At 44.1% G+C, this 20,735-nt stretch overlaps 2 protein-coding genes across 7 annotated transcripts in view; one reads left to right on the plus strand and one right to left on the minus strand.

Annotated features, from left to right (window-relative positions):
- The first annotated feature begins 1,726 nt into the window (after positions 1-1,726).
- TMEM14A (transmembrane protein 14A) lies at positions 1,727-13,684 on the plus strand. Of its 5 annotated transcripts, none has more exons than XM_008691791.2 (5): positions 1,727-1,847; positions 6,124-6,215; positions 9,778-9,879; positions 11,377-11,464; positions 13,104-13,684. In XM_008691791.2, exons 2-5 carry the CDS (start codon positions 6,146-6,148, stop codon positions 13,141-13,143), a joined length of 300 nt encoding a protein of 99 aa, XP_008690013.1. In that variant the 5' UTR covers positions 1,727-1,847; positions 6,124-6,145; the 3' UTR covers positions 13,144-13,684. The 5 variants fall into 5 exon arrangements, with proteins under 5 accessions (XP_008690013.1, XP_008690012.1, XP_040499509.1 ...); XM_008691790.2 differs by having other exon boundaries at positions 1,786-1,917; XM_040643575.1 differs by lacking the exon at positions 1,727-1,847 and adding an exon at positions 1,976-2,257.
- Positions 13,685-15,141: 1,457 nt separating this feature from the next.
- The window catches only part of LOC103664002 (glutathione S-transferase-like), a 15,843-nt gene continuing 10,249 nt past the window's right edge, over positions 15,142-20,735 (minus strand). For both annotated transcript variants that reach the window (XM_008691787.2, XM_008691786.2), the window contains exons 5-7: positions 19,509-19,650; positions 17,140-17,271; positions 15,142-15,764 (exon numbers count right to left, since the gene is read on the minus strand). In XM_008691787.2, coding sequence (XP_008690009.1) covers positions 15,594-15,764; positions 17,140-17,271; positions 19,509-19,650 — 445 coding nt within the window. In that variant the 3' untranslated portion in view covers positions 15,142-15,593. The remainder of the gene's footprint in view (positions 15,765-17,139; positions 17,272-19,508; positions 19,651-20,735) is intronic.

A 20,735-nucleotide genomic window follows, 5' to 3' on the forward strand; every position in this document is an offset into this window, starting at 1 on the left:
GGGAGGCTAGGGTAAAGACGGGCATAGAAGGGGATGGAAAAGAGAGCTGGCTATTATTGTATAAGGATACAAACATAGTGATTCAAAGGGGCACATGCACCCCAATGTTTATAGCAGCAACGTCCACAATAGCCAAAATATGGACAGAGCCCAGATGTCCATCCACAGATGAATGGATAAAGAAGATGTGATATATATAGATAGATATCAAACTATATATATAATGTTATATATATTGTATATACAATACACACACACACACACACACACACACACACAGGAATATTACTCAGCCATTGAGAAGAACAAAATCTTGCCATTTGCAACCATGTGGATGAAACTAGATGGTATTATGCTAAGCGAAATCAGTCGGAGAAAGACAAATATCAAATGATTTCACTCCTGTGTGGAATTTAAGAAACAAAACAGATGAACATAGGGGAAGGGAAGGAAAAATAAAATGAGATGAAAACAGAGAGGGAGGCAAACCATAAGAGACTCTTAACTCCAGGAAACAAACTGAGGGTTGCTGGAGGGGAGGAGGTGGGGGATGGGGTAACTGGGTGATGGGCATTAAGGAGGGCACTTGAATGAGCACAGGGTGTTATATGCAACTGATGAATCACTAAATTCTACCTCTGAAACTAATAATACACTCACTATATGTTAATTAAATTGAATTTAAATTTAAAAAAAGAAAAGAAAAGAAAGGAGAGCTGGAACTTGAGGCCAAAGTTCAGGTACCACTTCCCTCACTCCACATTCCACTGCCTGCCATCCACTCTCCTGGGAACCTTCAGCATTCCTACTAACTCCCTGGGACCAACTCAGACTTCTTACAAGTGAGATAGTCACTTTACTTCCCTGAAGCACTTTTATGCACAAGGAATAGGTTCAGCAAACAAATTTCACAGGATTTAATGTATATTCTTAGGGTGTTTTTTTTTTTAATATTAAGAAACTCTGCTATTATTCACAGCCCAGCAACGCTCCTAGCTGCTTGATCTCTCCTAGATGACCGCCTTCAAATCTCTGGAGGACTGGCCTATAAGGAAGAGGGTGGGGTTGGAGTCACTGTATGCGGTTTAGAAGGACTCGCGTGAGACGAGTTGCTGTTGCCAGGAGGCACAAGTCCAAATCCATTTAAGGTTCATTCCTGGGATGGATTATCCCGGGACTTAAAGTGCGTTTCAAGTCTGTCAGTCTATACCTTTCCCTTCACACACTTAAGCCCAGCAAATCCTGGGCGTGAAGTATAAAACCCGGATCCTGATCTCCCCTCCACATCTGCGTGACCTCCTAGACAGTGTGATATAATGACGGGAGCTCCGGCTTTGAAACCAGACAAACCTGGGCTCTAACCTTTCTACCCCACTTAGGACCTGAGACCGTGGACAACTACATCACTTAACCTGTCTGAACCTTAGCTCCCCCCACTGAAAATGGGGACAATCGGCTGGCGAGAATCTAAAAGGCCTGGGTTGCTGCTGAAGCCCCACAAATAAATGAACCTCACGGTTAAAACTCCGCCTTCTGGGATCCCGGCTCCACCCAGACCCGCTCTCTGCGGATGCTTCCCGCAGGTCCGGCAGGAGGCAGCAGACCCCAGTCCATGTTCAGGACCAGAGCCCAAAACCGGGTAAACGGAGCCCGCGGCGGTGGAGCGTGCATGGGCTTCCACGTTTGGAGCCTGGGCCGGGCACGCCCAGCCGAGGAAGGAGTGAGGGCCGGGGCGCATGCGCGCCGCGGGGAAGGCCCCGCCCGGAACCAGCAGGCCCTGCCCAGTGCGGGGAGGTAGCGCGCAGAATCGGGAGGCGCTGGCCCCGGGGACTGCTTCCGGACACCAGGTACAAAGTTGGCCCGAGGCTGGCTCCCGATTTTTCTCTTTTGAGCCGCGGGGAGGGCTCGGGGTTGCAGGTGAGCTGTACGCCTCGCAGTCGAGAACTTCCTCTCCTGAATTTTCTTGTAAAGGCACAGATAGGAGCAAAGATGCTGAGGACCTGGGGAGAATTTTGCAGGGGATGGGGGCTGCTTCTCCCAAGCATCGCTCCTCTCCGTCTCCTGGGAATTCCCCAGTTTCTTCCTTCCTCGGCCCTGAGCCTCCCACCTGTTCTCCTCCTACCTCCCTGGAGCCAGGGAGAGGCGGGGAAGGGATAGGGTTCTCGGACCATGGCAAAAACCCTTGGCAGTTTTCACCTTCCTAGTACCACCCAGACTTCACTCGAAAATGGTCTTTCGAGCCCCAAGGAGTACAAAGGTAGGTAGCTTTTTATATGGTAGCTTACGGAAAATCTCTTAGTGGTTTTCCAAATTTTGGAGGGCTAGGGGCAAGGCAGGGCCCTGTCACCTGGTTTCGTACGCGGTGCGGTAAATCATTTTGCTGCATTGCACCCAAGATGCTTTCTCGCTTCTCCAAGTGCTGAGGTGGCGTTTGCAGTGAGAGCATGTGATGCAAGGCGCGCATCGGCTCCCACTTCCATTGCTTTCGTATGTGCTTCTGGTCATATGGTCCTGCCATGGATATGGAGCAAGAGGGGCGATTGCTTTTTATCTGCATTTTCTCTGTGAGTTCAGAAACTTCTTGCAAGGATTGGGAATAGATTTATTTTGCCTCCTGAGAATACTCAGTTCAGTAAGGAGATGAAGGGAACAGGATGTTTCCTGGCAGTAGAGCTATACTGAGAGTTGGCCAGTTACACAATGTCTTCCTTCAGGCAGAAGTTGTTCCTTTGGTTCACTCACTTGTTCATTCAGCAAGTATTTGCTCCACACCTGCCTCATGCATGCCAGTGAGCTTGGTGATGTGGGGAGGACAAAGATAAACCGAACTTGAGCTTAGCCCTGGAGGAGCTTGGCTGGGAGGGGAGATAGGGAGGGGAGCTCACTTAAGTAACTCTATTCCAGGTAGAAGGAGGTGCGGTTCCAAGAGGGAGTCAGAAGAAGACTGGGAGCTCAGAGGAGGAAGAAGAATCAGACTTTTACATCAGGTGGTCGGCTTAAGGAGAAAATTAGGTCCCCAAATTAGTACTTGATGATGAGTGATCTCTCATAAGTTTCAGATCTGGGTGTAAAGGTGTTTTCCTCACTGTGTGTCAGGCATCTTAGACTGACTGTGTCTCAGATAGGTCCCACCATTCCTGAATTCCTCCCTGCTCCTGCCACCACGGGCCTACTGCTGGTCCAATGTTCCCTGTCTCCGGGAGTAGCATCAAGCCCTTCCCACCCCCCACCTCCCAGCTCTCCTTCCTAGTGGTCCAAGCCAGACACCTAGAGGTGAGTCATCTCTGACTCATCCCTCCCCCACACTCCCCACATCCAGGCTTATTGATTCTGCTTCCTGAACCTCTCTGAGAGCTGCTGCATCCTCCTTGCCATTGCTCCAGGCCAGGCCAACCACCATCTCTTGCTTAGCTCAGCTTCCTGCTTCACTTTGTCCCATCTCCCACTACCGCTGCGAGGAAGCACTTGCTGGAATTAAAGCTGGTTGTGAGAGACTCCCTTCGTGCATCCCTGCTGCCCTTGAGACAGAACCCAGCCTCCCTTTACAGGACTTACAAGTGTCCTGGCCCTGTCTTTTTCTCCAGCCTCAACTCTTCACAGCCCCGCTGCACTCCTGCCCATTTTGAAAACGCGCCATGCTATCTCATGCCACTAGACTTCTGCACATGCTCTCCCTGCTGCCTAGAGCACAGCCTTCCTTGCCACGCTCTTCCCTTGGCTTACTCCTCCTCTCCCCAAGGTGCCAGCCGGGACCCCGTTTGCTCTAGGAATCCTTCCTGAGGCTCCCAAGTCTCCTGAGGCACCACTTCTTGTTATGGTGCCCGTGCATTTCCTCTTAGGGCTCATCCACACACCCGCCTCCCCTGCTGAGCTGTACTGGAAGGCCAGAGCCAAGTCCCAGGGCTTTCCATGGCTTCCTACTGCCTTGCACAAAGAAGACGTTCAATAAATAGTTGTTAAATGGAGTCGAGTATAAGCTCTAACATTACGGTTTAGTTCATTGAATGCGTTATAAATTCACTGCATCTCTGTTGTTTTCTCAGTGAGTTTGGTATAGTTATGGCCTCACACATGTCAAGCTTAAAAATGGGTGTAAGGGTGAAAGAGAAGAACAGTCATCATTACAGCAGCTAGGATTTGTTGAGTGCTCAGTATGTGCAGGCACTGTCGTAAGCGCTTTTCAGTATGACCTCATTCAATTATCACAACTCTGTGACGTAGAGAATTCGATTATCCGTATTTTACAGATGAAGAGACGGTTGCAGAGAGAATAAGGAACATGCCCAATGGGGGCACCTGGGTGGCGCAGTCGTTAAGCGTCTGCCTTCGGCTCAGGGCGTGATCCCGGCGTTATGGGATCGAGCCCCACATCAGGCTCCTCCACTATGAGCCTGCTTCTTCCTCTCCCACTCCCCCTGCTTGTGTTCCCTCTCTCGCTGGCTGTCTCTCTGTCACATAAATAAATAAAATCTTTAAAAAAAAAAAGGAACATGCCCAATGTTGCATAGCTGGGAAGTATGGCATCGGGTTTGGAGCCAAGCATACGTTGTGGAGTTCCACTAAGCCTTTGGGAAAGACAGCAGGCCGGACGGACCGTGAGAAGCTGACAGGGCTGAAGATGGAAAGTCACCAGATGGTTGCAACTTGAAGCTGTGAGACCCACAGAAGCGATGGTTGGTATGGACTGTTGGTCCAGAACTTCATAAATCTGAAGGACATTAGTTTTGTTTGCAGAGTCATTTTTTTCAGACCATGGACTCGGTTATCAGAGGCGTGATTGCTAGTGGGTAGGAATGAGACTTCTCTCAGTCCGAAACCTCGGTCCTGTTGCATGGCCTCGGGAATATTGCTGGCCCTTTCTGTGCCTCAGTCTCCTCATCTAGAAAGTGGGTAATAACAATAGGACTTACCTCAGAAGGTTGTGGTAATAATTGAGTCGGTGTAAGGCTTCAGAAGGGTGCCTGGCACTTGGTAATTGCTCGCAGTCTCATCCCCATCATGACTGTGTGTTTGTCCGTCTTGCAGTCAGCAGTGGTTTTTGAGTACGGGTCCTTCCTGTGGGTTCCGTCCTGCAGCACCACTCCGTGGACACCGATGAGCCTCCTCTTTTAATGCGCCTTCCCGGGGATGTTCAGGATTTTTCTCTAGTGCCTCCTGAGTGGTGCTGTCATCTCCTGGGCCTTGGACTCCCTCCCCGCACACCTTCCTCACAGTAACTTCTGGCTTCCTCTCTGAGATCAGCTCAAAACTCCTTTTCTGTTCTTCTGGGTCAGTTTGTTACCAGTTTGTGCAGAGGATAAAAGACTAGGTTAACCTAAAAGATGAGCAGTGAGAACACTGTAAAACTACAAAGAAACCTCACATGAGGGGCGCCTGGGTGGCTCAGTCGATTAAGTGTCTGCCTTCAGCTCGGGTTGTGATCCTGGAGTCCTGGGATCGAGACCCATGTCGGGCTCCCTGTTCAGCACAGAGTCTGCTTCTCCCTCTCCTTCTACCCCTTCCCCTGCTCGTGCTCTATCTCTCTCAAATAAATAAATACAATCTTTTAAAAAAAACCAAAAACCTCATATGCTATTCCTTGTATATACAAAGATATTTTCCCCATGGAGGAAATACAGATGTAAGAGTTAAGATACAAAAGTACCACTGGGAATCAGAAATTAAAAGAATTAAAAAGCGGCAAGGAACTTTAAGGTTCATCTCATCTACTCCCCTCGGTTTGGGGGGGGTGTTGAGGTCAGAGACGGGGCATGGTCCAAGACCCAACGGCCAGCTAGTGACCAGTACCTGTGTCTCCAGCCCATAGCCAGCACACTCTCCTACATCTTATAGATTCCTGGGTAGGATTTTAATGGAACTTCTCAGCCCTAGATCTATGTTTCAGCTGCTGCTATGAGGCACTGTAGGACAGTCTCATCACTCACGTGATTTTGTGCCAGAGGCTTCTGTATTCTTCAGTGACTTACCCTTGATGAAGCATACATGTCTCTCACTGAGCTTTCCTTTTTTTTTAGGAGGCTAGAGAAATGAATCTCTGTAATTCTGTGGAATGCATAGCATTTTTATATTACCTGTGCTCCCCCCCAGTTCTTTTTATTTTGTAACACTTGTCCCTTCCCCCAGCTGTAGAATTGCAGCCTTGCCAATGGACCTGATTGGTTTCGGTTATGCAGCCCTTGTGACATTTGGAAGCATCTTGGGATACAAGCGGAGAGGTAAGCCTTAACTGTATTTTTCATCCAAAGGACTTGGTGGGGGATTGGTGGTTGTGTTAAGATTATAAACCACTACTGATGTTTTATAATCTACTTTGAAGAGGGCTCAGTTTAAAATTCTGATAGGATTGTTATTGAAACACTTTTTCATTGTCAAAGATGGGTCTAAATAGCTTCAGTGACAGAACAGAAAAGCACGTCTGGGTCTTTCTGCCTGTGTGTTAGAGGGGTGGGAAGAAGGATGTGTGTGTGTGTGCGTGCGTGTGTGTGTGTGTGTGTGTGTGTGTGTGTGTGTGTTGGGGCAGCCGGGGGTGGGGGAGGAGAGGAGAGGAGAGGCGAGGATTACTTTACTTTTCTAACCCAGATCTCTTCGGGAACAAATGCAGTCACATTTGCTGTAAGGTCTCTGATTTCAGGTTCTTGTTTCTCATTTGGACCATATGGTTCCTTGGCCTCCTTCAAGAACCCCCAACTAGGGACACCTAGGTGCTCAGTCAGTTAAGCATCTGCCTTCGGCTCAGGTCATGATCCCAGGGTCCTGAAAATCTTAAAAAAGAGAGAGAGAGAGAGAGCCCCCAACTAAGTGATCCTGGAAGCCCCTGGGGGCATGTGTTCGCAAAGAAGCCCACTCTTTTATAATGTAGAGCTCAGGCCACGGAATCAAGCTTTCCGAAATTCTGCTCGTGACACTACTCCTTACTAGCTCAGATACTCATGTGAGCTGTTTTAACTTCTGGGCTTCAATTCCTCATTTGTATATTAATCAGTTAGGATTAAATAAGGATAATGCATGGAACACATTTCACATAGTGCCTGGCCCAGAAGAAGGGTTTAATATGCTCATTTCTGCTGCTACTGCCCTGCCAGTGGGAGAGTCTGTGGGCCAGTGGGGCAAAATATCTTTTTCTAGTTTTGTATTCTGTATTATGTTCTAAGCTGCTTGTGGCCCCAGAGCCTTAGATCTTTTGTATAAAGTGTGTCAACTCTCTCTGTTTTTACTTAAAGCTACAGTTCAGCCAGGGGACGCTTCCACGAGACAGTTACTGAGAACAGTGGTGGGTAGATTAAAGATGTGATGTCAGAATGGTGTTTGGTAAGAGGACAAGTATGTCTGAATCCTCTACTAGACCAGGTGCCGGACATAGGTTGGGTCAGAGTGAGGGACTGATAGATTTCCTGCCAGGAGCAGAGAAAGGGGAGAGAGGCAACACCGTGGCAGGCTGAGCACCAAGTTCACCCCTCTCCTACAGAGGTCCCCAGAAAAGTGCATAACCAAGAAGACACTGATTTTGAGGCTTTTTCTGAGCCAGGTAGCCAGTGCCCAAAGCCAAAGATGGCCAGAAAGCTCACTTGGCCTTCTCCTGTACCAGGGCCGAACCTGGCCTCATACCTTCCTACTCTAGTTTGAGGTCAGGGCACAGCAGCCCCTCCAGAGAGGAGGGGAGCAGGAGAGCTTGTCAGGCAGGTGTTCTGCTCTGAGGGAGAGAGGCCCCCCATATGCACCTTTCAACTCCTTGGAAAACTCCATTGAAACTCCTTGAGACTGCCCCAGCCACATTGGCCCTTGGAGGAAAGGGGTGTGGGACAAGCTCAGAGCTTCTCTTTGTAGCCCCACCATAGACTGAGCTTTTTTGCAGGATCTGGCTCCCTTCCACCAGCCATGGCTTTCTTACAAGGTAGAGCCCATGGACCCAACTCCTTCCTCACGCAGGATGGACTCTCCCAGGGAGCCTTCCCACTTCTCATTCATGTGGGCTGCTGGCGTGCCTGTCCGTCCCCACTGTTTGCTGTCTGATCTTGCCAAGACTCGTGCTGCCCCTCCCTCTGCATACGTCAGGTGGGGAGGATCCTAGCAGCGCAGAAATCGTCAGGTTGTACAGAAAAGAGAGATCTCTAAGTGAGAAGACACCTTAATTAACGTGACCTAGTCATGCATTCCAGAAAATGCTTAAATCCCCTTAACTATTTTCTTAATCTGATGTCTTCCGCTAGAACATGACCCATAAGAGGGAGTGCCCGGGCATGCATTTTGTCAATGTTTATCAAGTGCTGCCAAGTACCCAGCACTGTGTCAGGCCCTGGAAAAGAGCAGTGAGCAAAAAGAGACGGTGCTCACAAGCAAGTCAGGGAGCTGACCTTAAATTCGTGGACAGGTGTACAAATATATGATGGCGAATGGTAGGTCAGAGAAGACAGCTCTGAGGAGCTGACACTTACAGAGACATCTGGAGGTGAGCTGCAGTTGGCCAGTTGGCAGTGCAGGGAAGAGCGCTCCAGGCAAGGAACAGCATGTCTAGAAACCATGAAGAATAAAGAGTTTGACTTATTCAGGGAACTGAAAGAAGGCCAAGGCTCCAATAATCGAGCAGACTGGGTTTTTTTCCCTAAATGCAGTAGAAAGCATTGACGGTTTTTCATTAGAGGAGTGACCTGTCCAAATGTATGCTTTTAAAACATCATGTTGCTGTGTTTGCAGAATAGATTCGGAGGGAGGGAGGAAAAATGAGGAATTTAATATTATCTCCAACGTAACATTCCAAGCCTTTATATATGTGACATGGATGGTGATATTAACTCTGTTTTGCAGCTGACAAAACTCAGAGACTAAGTGCCTTAGCCCTGCAGGCAACAAATGGAAAAATTAGGACTAGAACCCAGTGCATGTGGCTTCTCATTCAGGATGCTGCTGTGTGTGTGTGTCTGTCTGTGGGTGTGCGTGCAACTGCACACACGCATGGGTTGCTGCAATGGTTTTTAACCCTGGCTACAATCTGAATTTCCTACAGATATTTAAAACCTAGAGATGCCTTGACCCTACCCTGAGGGAGTCCAATGTGATAGATTCTAAACAGAGTGAGCTCCACGAAACACCAACTGTGTGTGTCTTTTTCACAGTGTCCCTGGCATGCAGCCCACTGCCGGTGCGCAGGAAGTGCTTGGTGTTGGTCACGGTGCCCTGGGGCAGTGGATGAATGAGCTGCGGGCTGGGAGTGCACTGGGTGGGTGGTGGGCTGGCTGCATCAGTGCCCTGGCTCTTCCCATTTCTCAGTACAGTCACCATTCATCCCTGAGTCCTGACATCTGGAGGCTGGAAGCTTTAATTATGCAGGACAGAACCATCGCTTGCTTTGCACAGGACTTCTCTATCTCTGAGCTTAAATATCGGTGTATCCTATTGTTATTATCACAACCTCAGAGTAAAAAGAGGGAGAAGAGGGAAAAAAAAAAGAGAGAGAGGTGTAAAGAAGTCAACCGATTGTCCAAGGTCATGCAATCAAGGTCAAACTGCTTCCACCAGGCAGGCTTTCTGATTCGCTCAAGCCATATCTAACCCTGGCATTGCTGTATATTCAGGGTTTCTCTGACTTGCATTTCGGGTTCAGCAAGGACCAGTCGTATCTTAGAAACTGCCCATGAAGAGGCTGATATGTAATTTGGCTTTGTCTAGTTACAGTGCCCATGTAGATACACATTTGAGGGTGCATGTATCATACTTGAAGGAATGGAAGGAATTCCTTTCATTTGGGGATTCTCTTTCTGAACCCTTTTTTTTTTTTTCCAGGCGGTGTTCCATCTTTGATCGCTGGTCTTTTTGTTGGATTTTTGGCTGGCTATGGAGCCTACCGTGTCTCCAATGACAAGCGAGATGTCAAACTGTCACTGTGTAAGTAGACATTTTTTCCCGGTTATGAAGGGTCAGACCTTGGGAGTGGCTTTTTTGTACCCTATACTAGGTAACACTGGAAAACATGCAGCCACGGTGGCAAGTGGATATGCATGTGTCGAGACTGAACACAATTCTTGTTCCTTTCTAGACAGACCCAGTCGAAAACAAGGATGTTGCTCCCAGGCCTTCAAACACAGAAGAACATTTAGAAATGTTCTGAAACTTGTTACTAGAAAAAGAAAATAAAATTAGAAAAATCAAGGAATTATGCCCAGATTTTCTGCTAATGCCCCTAAGTGCCTATTAGCCTAGTTTTTGTGTTGCTATTAAAATGCCTAACAAGAGACGGCCTTGCATTATTTTACTTAATTCACAAGCAGCTTTTGGAACCCGTTTTGCCTTAAGACTTAATCTAGAAAATCAAGGCTCACCTTTTTTTAGCTTCTTCCCTTGTTGGGCTTGGCAGGGGAATGTCCATAGTAAAGATGGAAACCTGTGTGTGTTTATAGGCCCAGGATGCTTGGCTCTCTTTAGTCTAGCTTGAAATAGGTCAAGGTTTGGAAATTGTTTCTATTTAATCTGATTATTATTCAAAGTGCCCTTGTGGGTATGGAAGAAACGACAAATGAAGACAAATTGTATCAGTTCGGTCTTTGAGGGAGAGAAAGAGAACTTAGTGTTGTATTTTTTTTCTTGACTTTTTGAAAGAGGAGCCCGGGATAGTTTTTAATAATGGAATTGTGTCAAAAGAAGAAACGTATCTGCAAGCTGTGGATATTGTGGGCAGTTTATTCACACGCACTTAATAGTTCACATGTTTATTGTCAGTCTTTTTGTTCTTTATATCAGCAAGTGATTTTTTTTCCTTGAAAGCTCTTCTGAAATTGTGACGTCAGCCCCCTAATCTCTTACATAACACGGTCTCTCGCCATATTGGTTCAGCACCTAAAAGGCTGGTGTGACACTTCTGAGTTTAATAGTATTACCCAGGCATCAGTTTCCCAACATGCAGTGCTGCACATTAAAATCAGTCAGCCTTTTTTCCTAGTATTTTTTTTTTTATTCATCAGGTCTTGCTTAAACTAAAAGATTCTGATTATTTTCTTTACTTTCACTTAAATGAGCATTTATTGGACATCTCCTGTGGATCCAGACATCCTGCCTAGTGTTCCTGAGTAAAGTTGAATAAGACACAGTCCTCGCCTTCCAGGAGTTTCTACAAACAGAAATTTAAGTTAGACGAAGACTTTTTTCTTATGAAGATATTTCAGGAATGGCTTTTAACGTGCTTGTTCACTCAGAAATCTTTCCGATAAGCTAGTTTATAAAGTCTTTTAAGAGAACGCTTTATCTTTTCAAGAAGATAGCAACTTAATACTTATACATAAGAGTTGTTACATTAAAAAGCTGGAACAATGTCCTTTTTTTTTCCCCCATGAGCAAGCATTGCTAATATGTTTGAAATTCTGGTTCATGCATTGGTTTGGTTTTTAGTTACAGCTTTCTTCCTGGCCACCATAATGGGTGTGAGGTATAAGAGATCTAAGAAAATCATGCCAGCTGGGCTGGTTGCAGGTCTAAGGTAAGAACAACTATTTTGATCTGTGCTTTCTTCTGCCATCATTTTGAAGTGTTGACTTTTTAGCAAGAGTCGGTTTTAACTTGAAAAGGTCAAAGGAATTTTTGTTACAGTAAGCATGGCTGTAAAACCTTAAAATATCAGACCTGCAGTCAGTCTTCGGTGTTGATGTAGCCGTGAACATTTTTGCGGACCACACGTAGAGTTGCTATCGTATGTCTCTCTTACAGCCTGCGACAAAGTGATAGCCTGCTAGGCATAGTCTGAGTTTTCAAGGGAGGACAGTTAATATTTTTTTAAAAAAATAAATAGGGAGCCTCCGATTTCTCTTAAGTTGATCCCAGTAATTCTACCCATGAGATTAATCATATTACCACATACAAATTTATAGGTAACATTTTTCAGTTCTTCCTGGAGGCAGCCTTTGTATGTTGAAAGCCTGAAACATGTTTACTTCCTTTGTTACACATTTTTATTTTTTGGAATGTATTCCAAAGAAATAACGAAATGTATACAGAGACTGATGTTCGTTGCAACTTCATTCCTAATGGAACACATGATGAACTGAAAAATTAGAAACAACCTAAAAACTCACCAATAAGGAAATATTTCAATAAGTGCTTTGTGCACTTAATGGAATATCGAGCAGCAATTACATGACACATTTTCAAAAACTATTTAGTAGGGGCGCCTGGGTGGCTCAGTGAGTTAAGCGCCTGCCTTTAGCTCAGGTCATGATCCCAGGGTCCTGGGATTGAGCCCCACATCTGACTCCCTGCTCAGTGGGGAGCCTGCTTCTCCCTCTCCCTCTGCCACTCCCCCTGCTTGTGCTCTCTAGCTCTCTCTCTGTGTCAAATAAATAAATAAAATCTTAAAAAAAAAAAAAAAAAAACTAGTGGCATTAGAACATCTTAATGATGCAGTGGAAGATTAAAAACAGAATAAATAAACAACCAAATATAGTGTGATCTCAAAAGTTTGTGAATAAAAAAACCAAGACAGGAAGGAAATACTTCCAGCTGTTAATAGTTTTTATCACTGTGTGATAATGCAGTGAGTAATTTCTCCATTCTGCTTTTCTATGGAATTTTCTCATGTGGCTGTGTATCATGTTTTTGACTTGGTGGGAGGGGGGTGATGTCAGGGAGGAATGTGGTTACAAAGGACTGTTTTCCAGTTATGGCTTTGTTCTAAAAATGATACCTGGTGATAGAAGGAATCAGAAGTAGGGTTTACGGGTCAAGAAGAACAAGACCCCAGTCGGTGGAAAGTAGCTGAGATTGTAATAATAACACCCCAGAATTGCTCCTTGCTTCTTTTTTCAAGCCACTTGCCTTTACTAGCTGATGAAAGATTGGTGTTCTTTTCCAGACCTTTCTCTTACAAAGGTTCACCCCAGATTTTCAGAATCGTGAGTTCTGATTTTGCTCATTCAGTCAGTCAGCATTTGTAAGTGGCTAGTTCAGCCTTGTCTGGGAAGTTCCAACACAGGCTAAGGAGCTCACCCCTGCTCTGAGGAGAAGCAAGAGAAAATCTTGGAGACCAAAGTTTAGTAACATTACGGGTTAGGTGAATGTGGGCACCTCTGTCTTATGCCGTGTAAACGTGACCTGCTCTTTGCCTTTCCTTTATTTTAATCCAGCCTCATGATGATTCTGAGACTTGTCTTATTGCTGCTTTGAGAATCCGAAGGCACTGAAGACTCAGTTCGTGTGATTCTGCTGTAACTGGCAGAGCATACACTTTGTATTCAAAAGATAAACTTCTTTTACGTGGAACATTGTCTTATTTTACGTTAGAAACAACAGAAATGCTCCAAAATGAACACTAGTTTGAGGGATTTTTTTTTTAAACCAAAAGCTCGACTGTTTTCTACTTGTTAGATAATAGTTTCATTAAAGACATTTAATAAATTGTTATACACTTTCATTTACTGTGCCTACTTTTATATATGTGAGGGTTTTTTTTTTTTTTGACAATTCCAAATACTTGTGTCTGAAATTTAAACTGTAAGTTCCCAGATAATGGAATGCCAGAAGTGAACTTGACAAAATGCTGATGCTTCTGCTTGTCATTGTTATATTAGAAATTATAGTTCTTCCATTTTAATTTTATCACTGCCAGTGTTATTTTTCCCTTTTAAAAAACTCTATTCTCAGCACTCTCGGTATACGAACGGAATGTATTCAGTATTCAAATAAAATGCATTCTGTTTTAAACCTGTTTCTCTCGTTTTAGTGTCCTCTCTATATACTCAAATCATTTCCAACATTTAAATGTTCAGTTATTAATGAAAGAGATTGGGAAGTCTTCCTCAGGAGCAGACATTCTCCCTTGATGGAACAGTAATAATTCTGAAACAAAAATGATCTTGTCCATTTTGTCCCAAATCACCACTTCATTTTTATTTTTTTATTTTTTTTTATTTTTTATTTTTTTTAAAGATTTTATTTATCTATTCGACAGAGATAGAGACAGCCAGTGAGAGAGGGAACACAAGCAAGGGGAGTGGGAGAGGAAGAAGCAGGCTCATAGCGGAGGAGCCTGATGTGGGGCTCGATCCCACAATGCCAGGATCACGCCCTGAGCTGAAGGACAGACGCTCAACCACTGTGCCACCCAGGCGCCCCACCACTTCATTTTTAGGCATAGCTATGACAATGTCCACGGCACTTACTTTTAGGCCCTAGACTAAACATCAAGAGACCTGAGTTCTAGCCCCATTCTCCTACTGACTGGTTATATGTTCTTTGGAAGGTCATTTCTTCTCTCTGGGTCTCAGTTTCTCTTCCTTAAGGAGGAATTTGGACAAAATGGTTGATGAGATCCCCTAAAGCTCTAAAAATCTGTTGCCTCTACTCCACAGTGTCAGATTACAAATGCATTCTTCATATGAAATGGGGGGTAGAGCCCCAACTGGTAAAAGCAGAGTTGATACTGTTGTGTTCAGTTCCCTTCCCAGCTGACTTTCAAGGAAGTTATTAGACTTCCAGTGATAAGTAATCCAACTAAGGGAAGAAAGAAAGAAAAACCTACCAGTTTAACCAAATAGAAAACCCAGACAAAATGCTTTGATGTACTTTAAAAATACTCTGCTTAAAAAAAATCCCACTTGGGGCACCTAGGTGGCTCAGTCGTTAAGCATCTGCCTTCAGCTAATGTCATTATCCCAGCATTCTGGGACTGAGCCCTGCGTCGGGCTCCCTGCTCAGCGGGAAACCTGCTTCTCTGTCTCACACTCCCCCTGGTTGTATTCCCTCTCTCACTGCCTCTCTGTCAAATAAATACAATCTTAAAAAAAAAAAAAAAAATCCCACTTATCCTAATGGTGCTGAAGAAGTTGTTAGCACAAGCAAAGTTGGAAAAAGTGGTTGTCATTGGAGTGTTGTGTGTACTTACTATCAGAGATGATTGAGAAGACCCTTCAGATTTGGATTGACAATTTATACTCAAACTAAGATTATGATACAAAAGTAGAAACTAAATGTGAAATTGATTATAAAAATACATGCCATATCTGTAAAATACTCTGTTGATTGAAAGTTTAAGAAACTCGGGGCACCTTCCTGGGTGGCTCAGTCGGTTAAGCATCTGCCTTTGGCTCAGGTCATGATCCAGGGTCCTGGGATTGAGTCCTGCATGGGGCTCCCTGCTCGGCGGGAGTCTGCTTTTTCCTCTGCCTCTGCCCCTCTCCCCCTCATGTTTTCTCTCTCTCTCTCTCTTTCTCTCTCGAAAATAAAATCTTAAAAAAAATAAAATCTAAAAAAAAAAAAAGTTTAAGAAACTAGCTTGAAGCTCTGCCATGTCCTGGACTTTTCCCAAAAGTATGTGGAAGTGGGTGGCAGTATTTGCATATGTGGGGTGTTTGTTTTTTAAAGAAGTCCTCGATGTCCGTTGACTTAAAATTTTACTCTTTTGCAGTAAGTAGAATGCAGAAGAATCTTTATTTGGATGATTCTGATTCATTGGTGTTTTATTGTTTTATGGAAAAGGGTTGTCTGATTTACAAAGTGTTTGGTAGTTTATTTCCTTTTGCTTGATATTACCTTATTAAAGTGGCCTTCTCATCTTTCTGGGCACTGCTACGAATGCCAAGTGAAACATTTGCGAGTTCTTGAGAACTCTTCACTTGTTAATACTCAGCTACTATAGTGCCCATGTTTTTGAGAAACATGCCACGTTCAAATTTGAATATGTTCTTCACGGTCTCAATGGAGCCTTCATCTAGTGGAGGCTTCCTTTGGCTTCCAGGCTGCAGAAATTTGCAAATCGTGGGAATGTAGCTGATTCTGGCCTTGAATTCCTAAAATGCAGAAGTATACTCTCCATGAGAAGAGAATATGGCAAAATAGGCTAAATATAAATGATGCATATGTTTGCATGCGACAGAAAGTGTGTAAAAATTATATTCCTCGTGCTTGGTAGAAGCAAGGGATAACACGGAATTTTCATACATCGTGTGGCATTGTGAAGCGATGCTACCCTGTATAAAGCACATTAACAATATTTCTCAAGGGGCGCCTGGGTGGCACAGCGGTTAAGCATCTGCCTTCGGCTCAGGGCGTGATCCCGGCGTTATGGGATCGAGCCCCACATCAGGCTCCTCTGCTAGGAGCCTGCTTCTTCCTCTCCCACTCCCCCTGCTTGTGTTCCCTCTCTCGCTGGCTGTCTCTGTCTCTGTCAAATAAATAAATAAAATATTAAAAAAAAAAAAAAAAACTATTTCTCAAGAACCACAAAAATGTTCACAGGCTATAACCAAGTGACCCCATTTTTTAGATTACATCCTAATGATACTATCTTAAATGTGGAAAAATGTATACCCATGAAGATGCTGTTGCAATGTTATTCATAAAAGCAAAAATTCCACAGTATCCTGATATATAACTAATAAATGGAAGTCCTCATGTTGTAAGGATTTTTCCATATCGTTATGTAATCTTGGAAAATACACCTTTAGATGACCGCGTAAAATTCTACCCAATGGACGTGTCTTCATTTATGTGGACCCTTCTCAGGTACTGAATATTCGAGTTGTTAATGATGTTCAGCATTTAAAATAAGGTTATTCTGAGCACAGCACATGGAATAGTATATAATCATGAAAATTTTCAAAAATAGAAGACTGTTGTATCCAAATGAGGCGGGCTACATAAAAATACCAAATATGCTTGTAACGTCATGTGACGTGGGAAACTGAGGCTGCAGAATTACCACAACTTGGGTGACAACTACTTTCAATAAGCATATTTTTAAAATGTTAGCAAGGAACCCAGCAACACAGCAAAGTGTTATAGAACTCAGGCGACAGAATCAGTCAGGCCAAGGGTTGCGTCCCAGTCCTATCGCCTGCTGACAGTGTGGCTTGAGGGAAAATCATTTGACCTCTTGAAGCCTTGTTTCCTATCCACTTTGAGGATGGATAACATCAGTGAGGTAATGTGCCTTCGGTGCTTGGTACAATGCTTGGCACATAATAAGAGTATAGTCCATGGCTCTGTGCTTGTCTCGCCCACTGGGTGTGTTCCTTGAGAACATCTTTGTATCTTTAGCACGGGTCTTGGCATAAAGAAGCTAGTAGGTTCTTCAATAATAATGAATGACTGGATGAAAGAACAAGTGAATGATACAGATTCGTCCTTCCTGCAGTTCTTTGGGAGTTATTGGGATAGCATTACCTGTAGCAGAGGGAAGCCCGCGAGGACACTGGGTTTGCACTCTTCAGCCATGAAGATGACTTCAAGGAGCTGTACATCGGCCCACCTCAGCCGATCGCCCACAAGGAAATCTTGCCCGTGGTCTCTTAGTGCCTGCATGACAGTTGAGAAGAAGGTAGAGGATTTAGGGGCGTACCCAGAAGATCACTTAAAGTCGAGGTGACTTGGCAGAAGGTCTTCTAGAAGTTTAGAGACCTGGCTCCGAATCTGGGCCACTGGCTGGCTATGTGAGCACATATAAATCCCATCTCTGAGGGCTTCAGTCTGTTTGTCAAAAGAGGTGGGATTGCCTGAATCCTCCTGAGTATTCTGAACACCAGAAACAGCCTGATTTCACACACCTTTGTCTTTTCATTACATCCCCTGCACCTATTCTATGAACGTTTATAGAATAATTTTACCCCCATAGCCTGGATTGGTGGCCCTCCTGGGTCTGGGATGATAATTCTCTCCTCACACCATCTCAGCTCAGGGTCCTTACTAGTACGCTTCTCTTTGTGGGAGAACATCGTTCTTACAGGGGCCCACACCTCATTTCTATAAGCAGATTGTCTTCTAAGAGGGCTCTGACTTACAGGTCACTTTGAGTCAAAATCAATTGCATATAAAAGGTTGGAGTAGAAGGTCACTAAGGTATTGTCTAACCCTCAAACTCCGTGATTTTGTGATGCTTGGACATGGGGTCAGGAGTTAGACCTGAATGTAGGCCCCAGTATCATTAGTTGTATGACATCAGGCAAGTTATCTTGCTTCTTTAAGCTCTGGTTGCTTTATCTGCAAAATGGGGGTAACAATGGCACATCTTTCATGGAGTTAGGAAGATGATGTGGGATCATGCAGGCAAAATGCTTGGCACAGTGCTTAACGCATAGTAAGCACTTAGCAGAAATGAACCATCAGATGATTAGCTCTGTTCTGGCGATGATGATGATGTCGATACTATTTTTAGCCACAAGAGAAGTCTCTTTTCTTCATAGTATCTCACAACAAAAACTTAAGTCATTGGGAATAGTGATGTTAAACATTCATTCCATTGTCAATATTGGTAAAACTAGAAGCAAAAAATTGCTTTAATTATATGCTAATTACAATGGAATAGATTCTCTTTTAAGTAATTTTGAAGGAATGATACCAAGAAAACCTGAGGTATAGAATATTCACAGTTTGATTGATCTTCCATCTTGGACCGAGGGGACTGATAACTCACTAAGTGTAATTAATGGAAAAGTATAACCTAGGAGTTAGAGTATCTATGACCTACATTAAATACATAAAAATCAGGGGCTCCTGGGTGGCTGAGTCAGTTAAGCATCTGCCTTCAGCTCAGGTCATAATCCCAGGGTCCTGGGATGGAGCCCTGTGTTAGGCTCCCTGCTCTGCTCAGCGGGGAGCCTGCTTCTCCCTCTCCCTCTGCTGCTCCCCCTGCTTGTGCTCTCTCACTTTTTCTCCGTCAAATAAATAAATAAATAAATAAATAAAATCTTTTAAAAAATAAATACGTAAATATCAATTAAACAATCTATATGATTAGGCTATAAAATTGTTGATATGATAAATATATTCAATGTATGTACTAAATCATTCAATTAGAACCACTGTTACTGAACCCAGGAAGGATGGATTAAACCAGCATTGCTGGTGGGTTTGGAAAACTGATGGCTCATTTTTACCAAACCCTTAACATTTTTCATGATCCTATCCTATGTGGACTGATATTATAATGAACGCATCTTGACCTTGAGGTCAAGAGCACTGATAACTAATGAAGTCATCCAACCCTGTGTTAGGGCTGGCACTAAGTATTTGCTTAAAGCTCAAGTTTTTCAGACATTATTTTCAGCTGTTAAAAATGCAGAGACAGATGAAAAATAGTACTATTTTTGGAACAATTGTTTTCTTAACATTTTGAATATTGTGTAGAATTCTAATAAGCCTTATAAAGTACCCTGAGCCCTCGTACTATCCAGTGTATTTTAGAAGTGATATCCATCCTTTTCCCTCACTCCACCTCTCTAATTAGTGTGGGATTTTTTTTTTCTCCCTAGAATCCTCTAGAATTAAATCAAGCAACTGAAATTCTGTCAGCACTAGAACCATACATATTGCTGAAGTTAAGCATGAAATCTGTAAAAAAAAAAAAAAATGCAGAAGACTTGGGTAAGAGGAAGGAGGCAGATTTGTTTTGTAACTGCAATTGAGGGGAGAGTTTCGCTTTCACAAAGTGTTTTGGGGGATCTTTCATCCACCAATGAAGTTCTCTACTTCTGGTTTATTTGGTTTTTCTCCCCCTTGGTCCACGTTGTAGGGCAGGGCAAAAGTTTGTCTCTTACCTTCTCATAGACGGGGAAGAATCTTGTAGTGGCTCTTTCAAGGATGTACTCAAGGTTCATCTCCTTCTCTCCAGGCAGAGAGAGTGGAAGGAACATAATCATGTCGCTCAGGTCCTTCAAGCCCTCCACATACATGTCGATCCTAGAGAAGGAGTGATCATTCAAGAGTTGCAGGTAAAGGAACCGTTATTTCAGGAGCCGAAGACACAAGTTACCTAATGCCTTAGCACCACCTGCCTCGTGGCCGGTATCTCAGTGTCTCAGAGTTAAAGTCAAGTATTTCTGCCTGCATGCTATTCCTTTGAGATATTAAGATCAATGTGAGAAATAGAAAAATAATAGGACCAAAGTATAGGGGCAATTATGTGGGTGTGAATATCAACAGTGTGATGTGACTGCTAATTAACACACACAAAGTATTAAAATAATCCTGAAGTAATAAATGAGGCAAAGATCCCATTTGGCTATTTAAATGTTATAGTAACAATGAAATTGCCCATGTCTATATATGTCGGGGAAGAGGTAACTAGAGACCTCTGTGCTGCCAACATCTCTGTCTGGATTGAAGTTTCTCAGTAGAACAATTCAAGCAGGCACACAACTTACTGGACGGGTTCCCCCTTGCCACCACTCACGTCTGCGTGCCAGAATGAATAGAAAAATAGATACTATGTTAGACAAAGCACCATGGCATAGGGAAAAGACTACTGGTCTGGGCATTGGGAAACCTCTGTCCTGGCCCCAAGTGAGTCTCTTAATCTTTTGGAGCCATAGTTCTTTTAACTTCAACCTAGACTAGCAAGAGTATCTTGAAATGGCCTCAAATTCTTTGCTACTTCCGCCACTGAGAATAAGTCTCATTCTCCCCTTGAATCTGAATGGGCCTTGGGGACTTGCTTGACCAACACAAGGTGGGAAAGTAGTGTTCCGAGACTTCCAAGACTAGGTCATAAGTAGTCTTACATCTTCCCCCTGGTCGTCTCTGAGGGAAGCCAGCCACCTCATAGAAGAAGCTCAAGTTGGCCTGATGGAGAAGTCATGTGGAGAGGGAAAGATACCCCGCCAGGCCCATCTGTTCCAGCTCTCCCAGCCCAGGTGCCAGACATCTGAGTGAAGACCTCATGAGAGACTTGCCATCCAGCTGACCCCTGTCAACTCACAGAACCCTAGAGATTGTGTCTGCAGCAACAGCCAGCCCAAAGAGTAGCATTCTTTTTTTTTTTTTTT

Source organism: Ursus maritimus, unplaced genomic scaffold, assembly GCF_017311325.1.
Source record: "Ursus maritimus isolate PB19 unplaced genomic scaffold, ASM1731132v1 scaffold_29, whole genome shotgun sequence".
In the NCBI taxonomy this organism is placed as follows: domain Eukaryota; kingdom Metazoa; phylum Chordata; class Mammalia; order Carnivora; family Ursidae; genus Ursus; species Ursus maritimus.

Coding starts and splice junctions, on each gene's coding strand:
- TMEM14A (XM_008691791.2), top strand. CDS start 6,146: ATGGACCTGATTGGTTTCGGTTATGCAGCCCTTGTGACATTTGGAAGC. Junction 6,216..9,777: donor CTTGGGATACAAGCGGAGAG/GTAAGCCTTAAC, acceptor TTTTTTTTCCAG/GCGGTGTTCCATCTTTGATC. Junction 9,880..11,376: donor AGATGTCAAACTGTCACTGT/GTAAGTAGACAT, acceptor TTTGGTTTTTAG/TTACAGCTTTCTTCCTGGCC.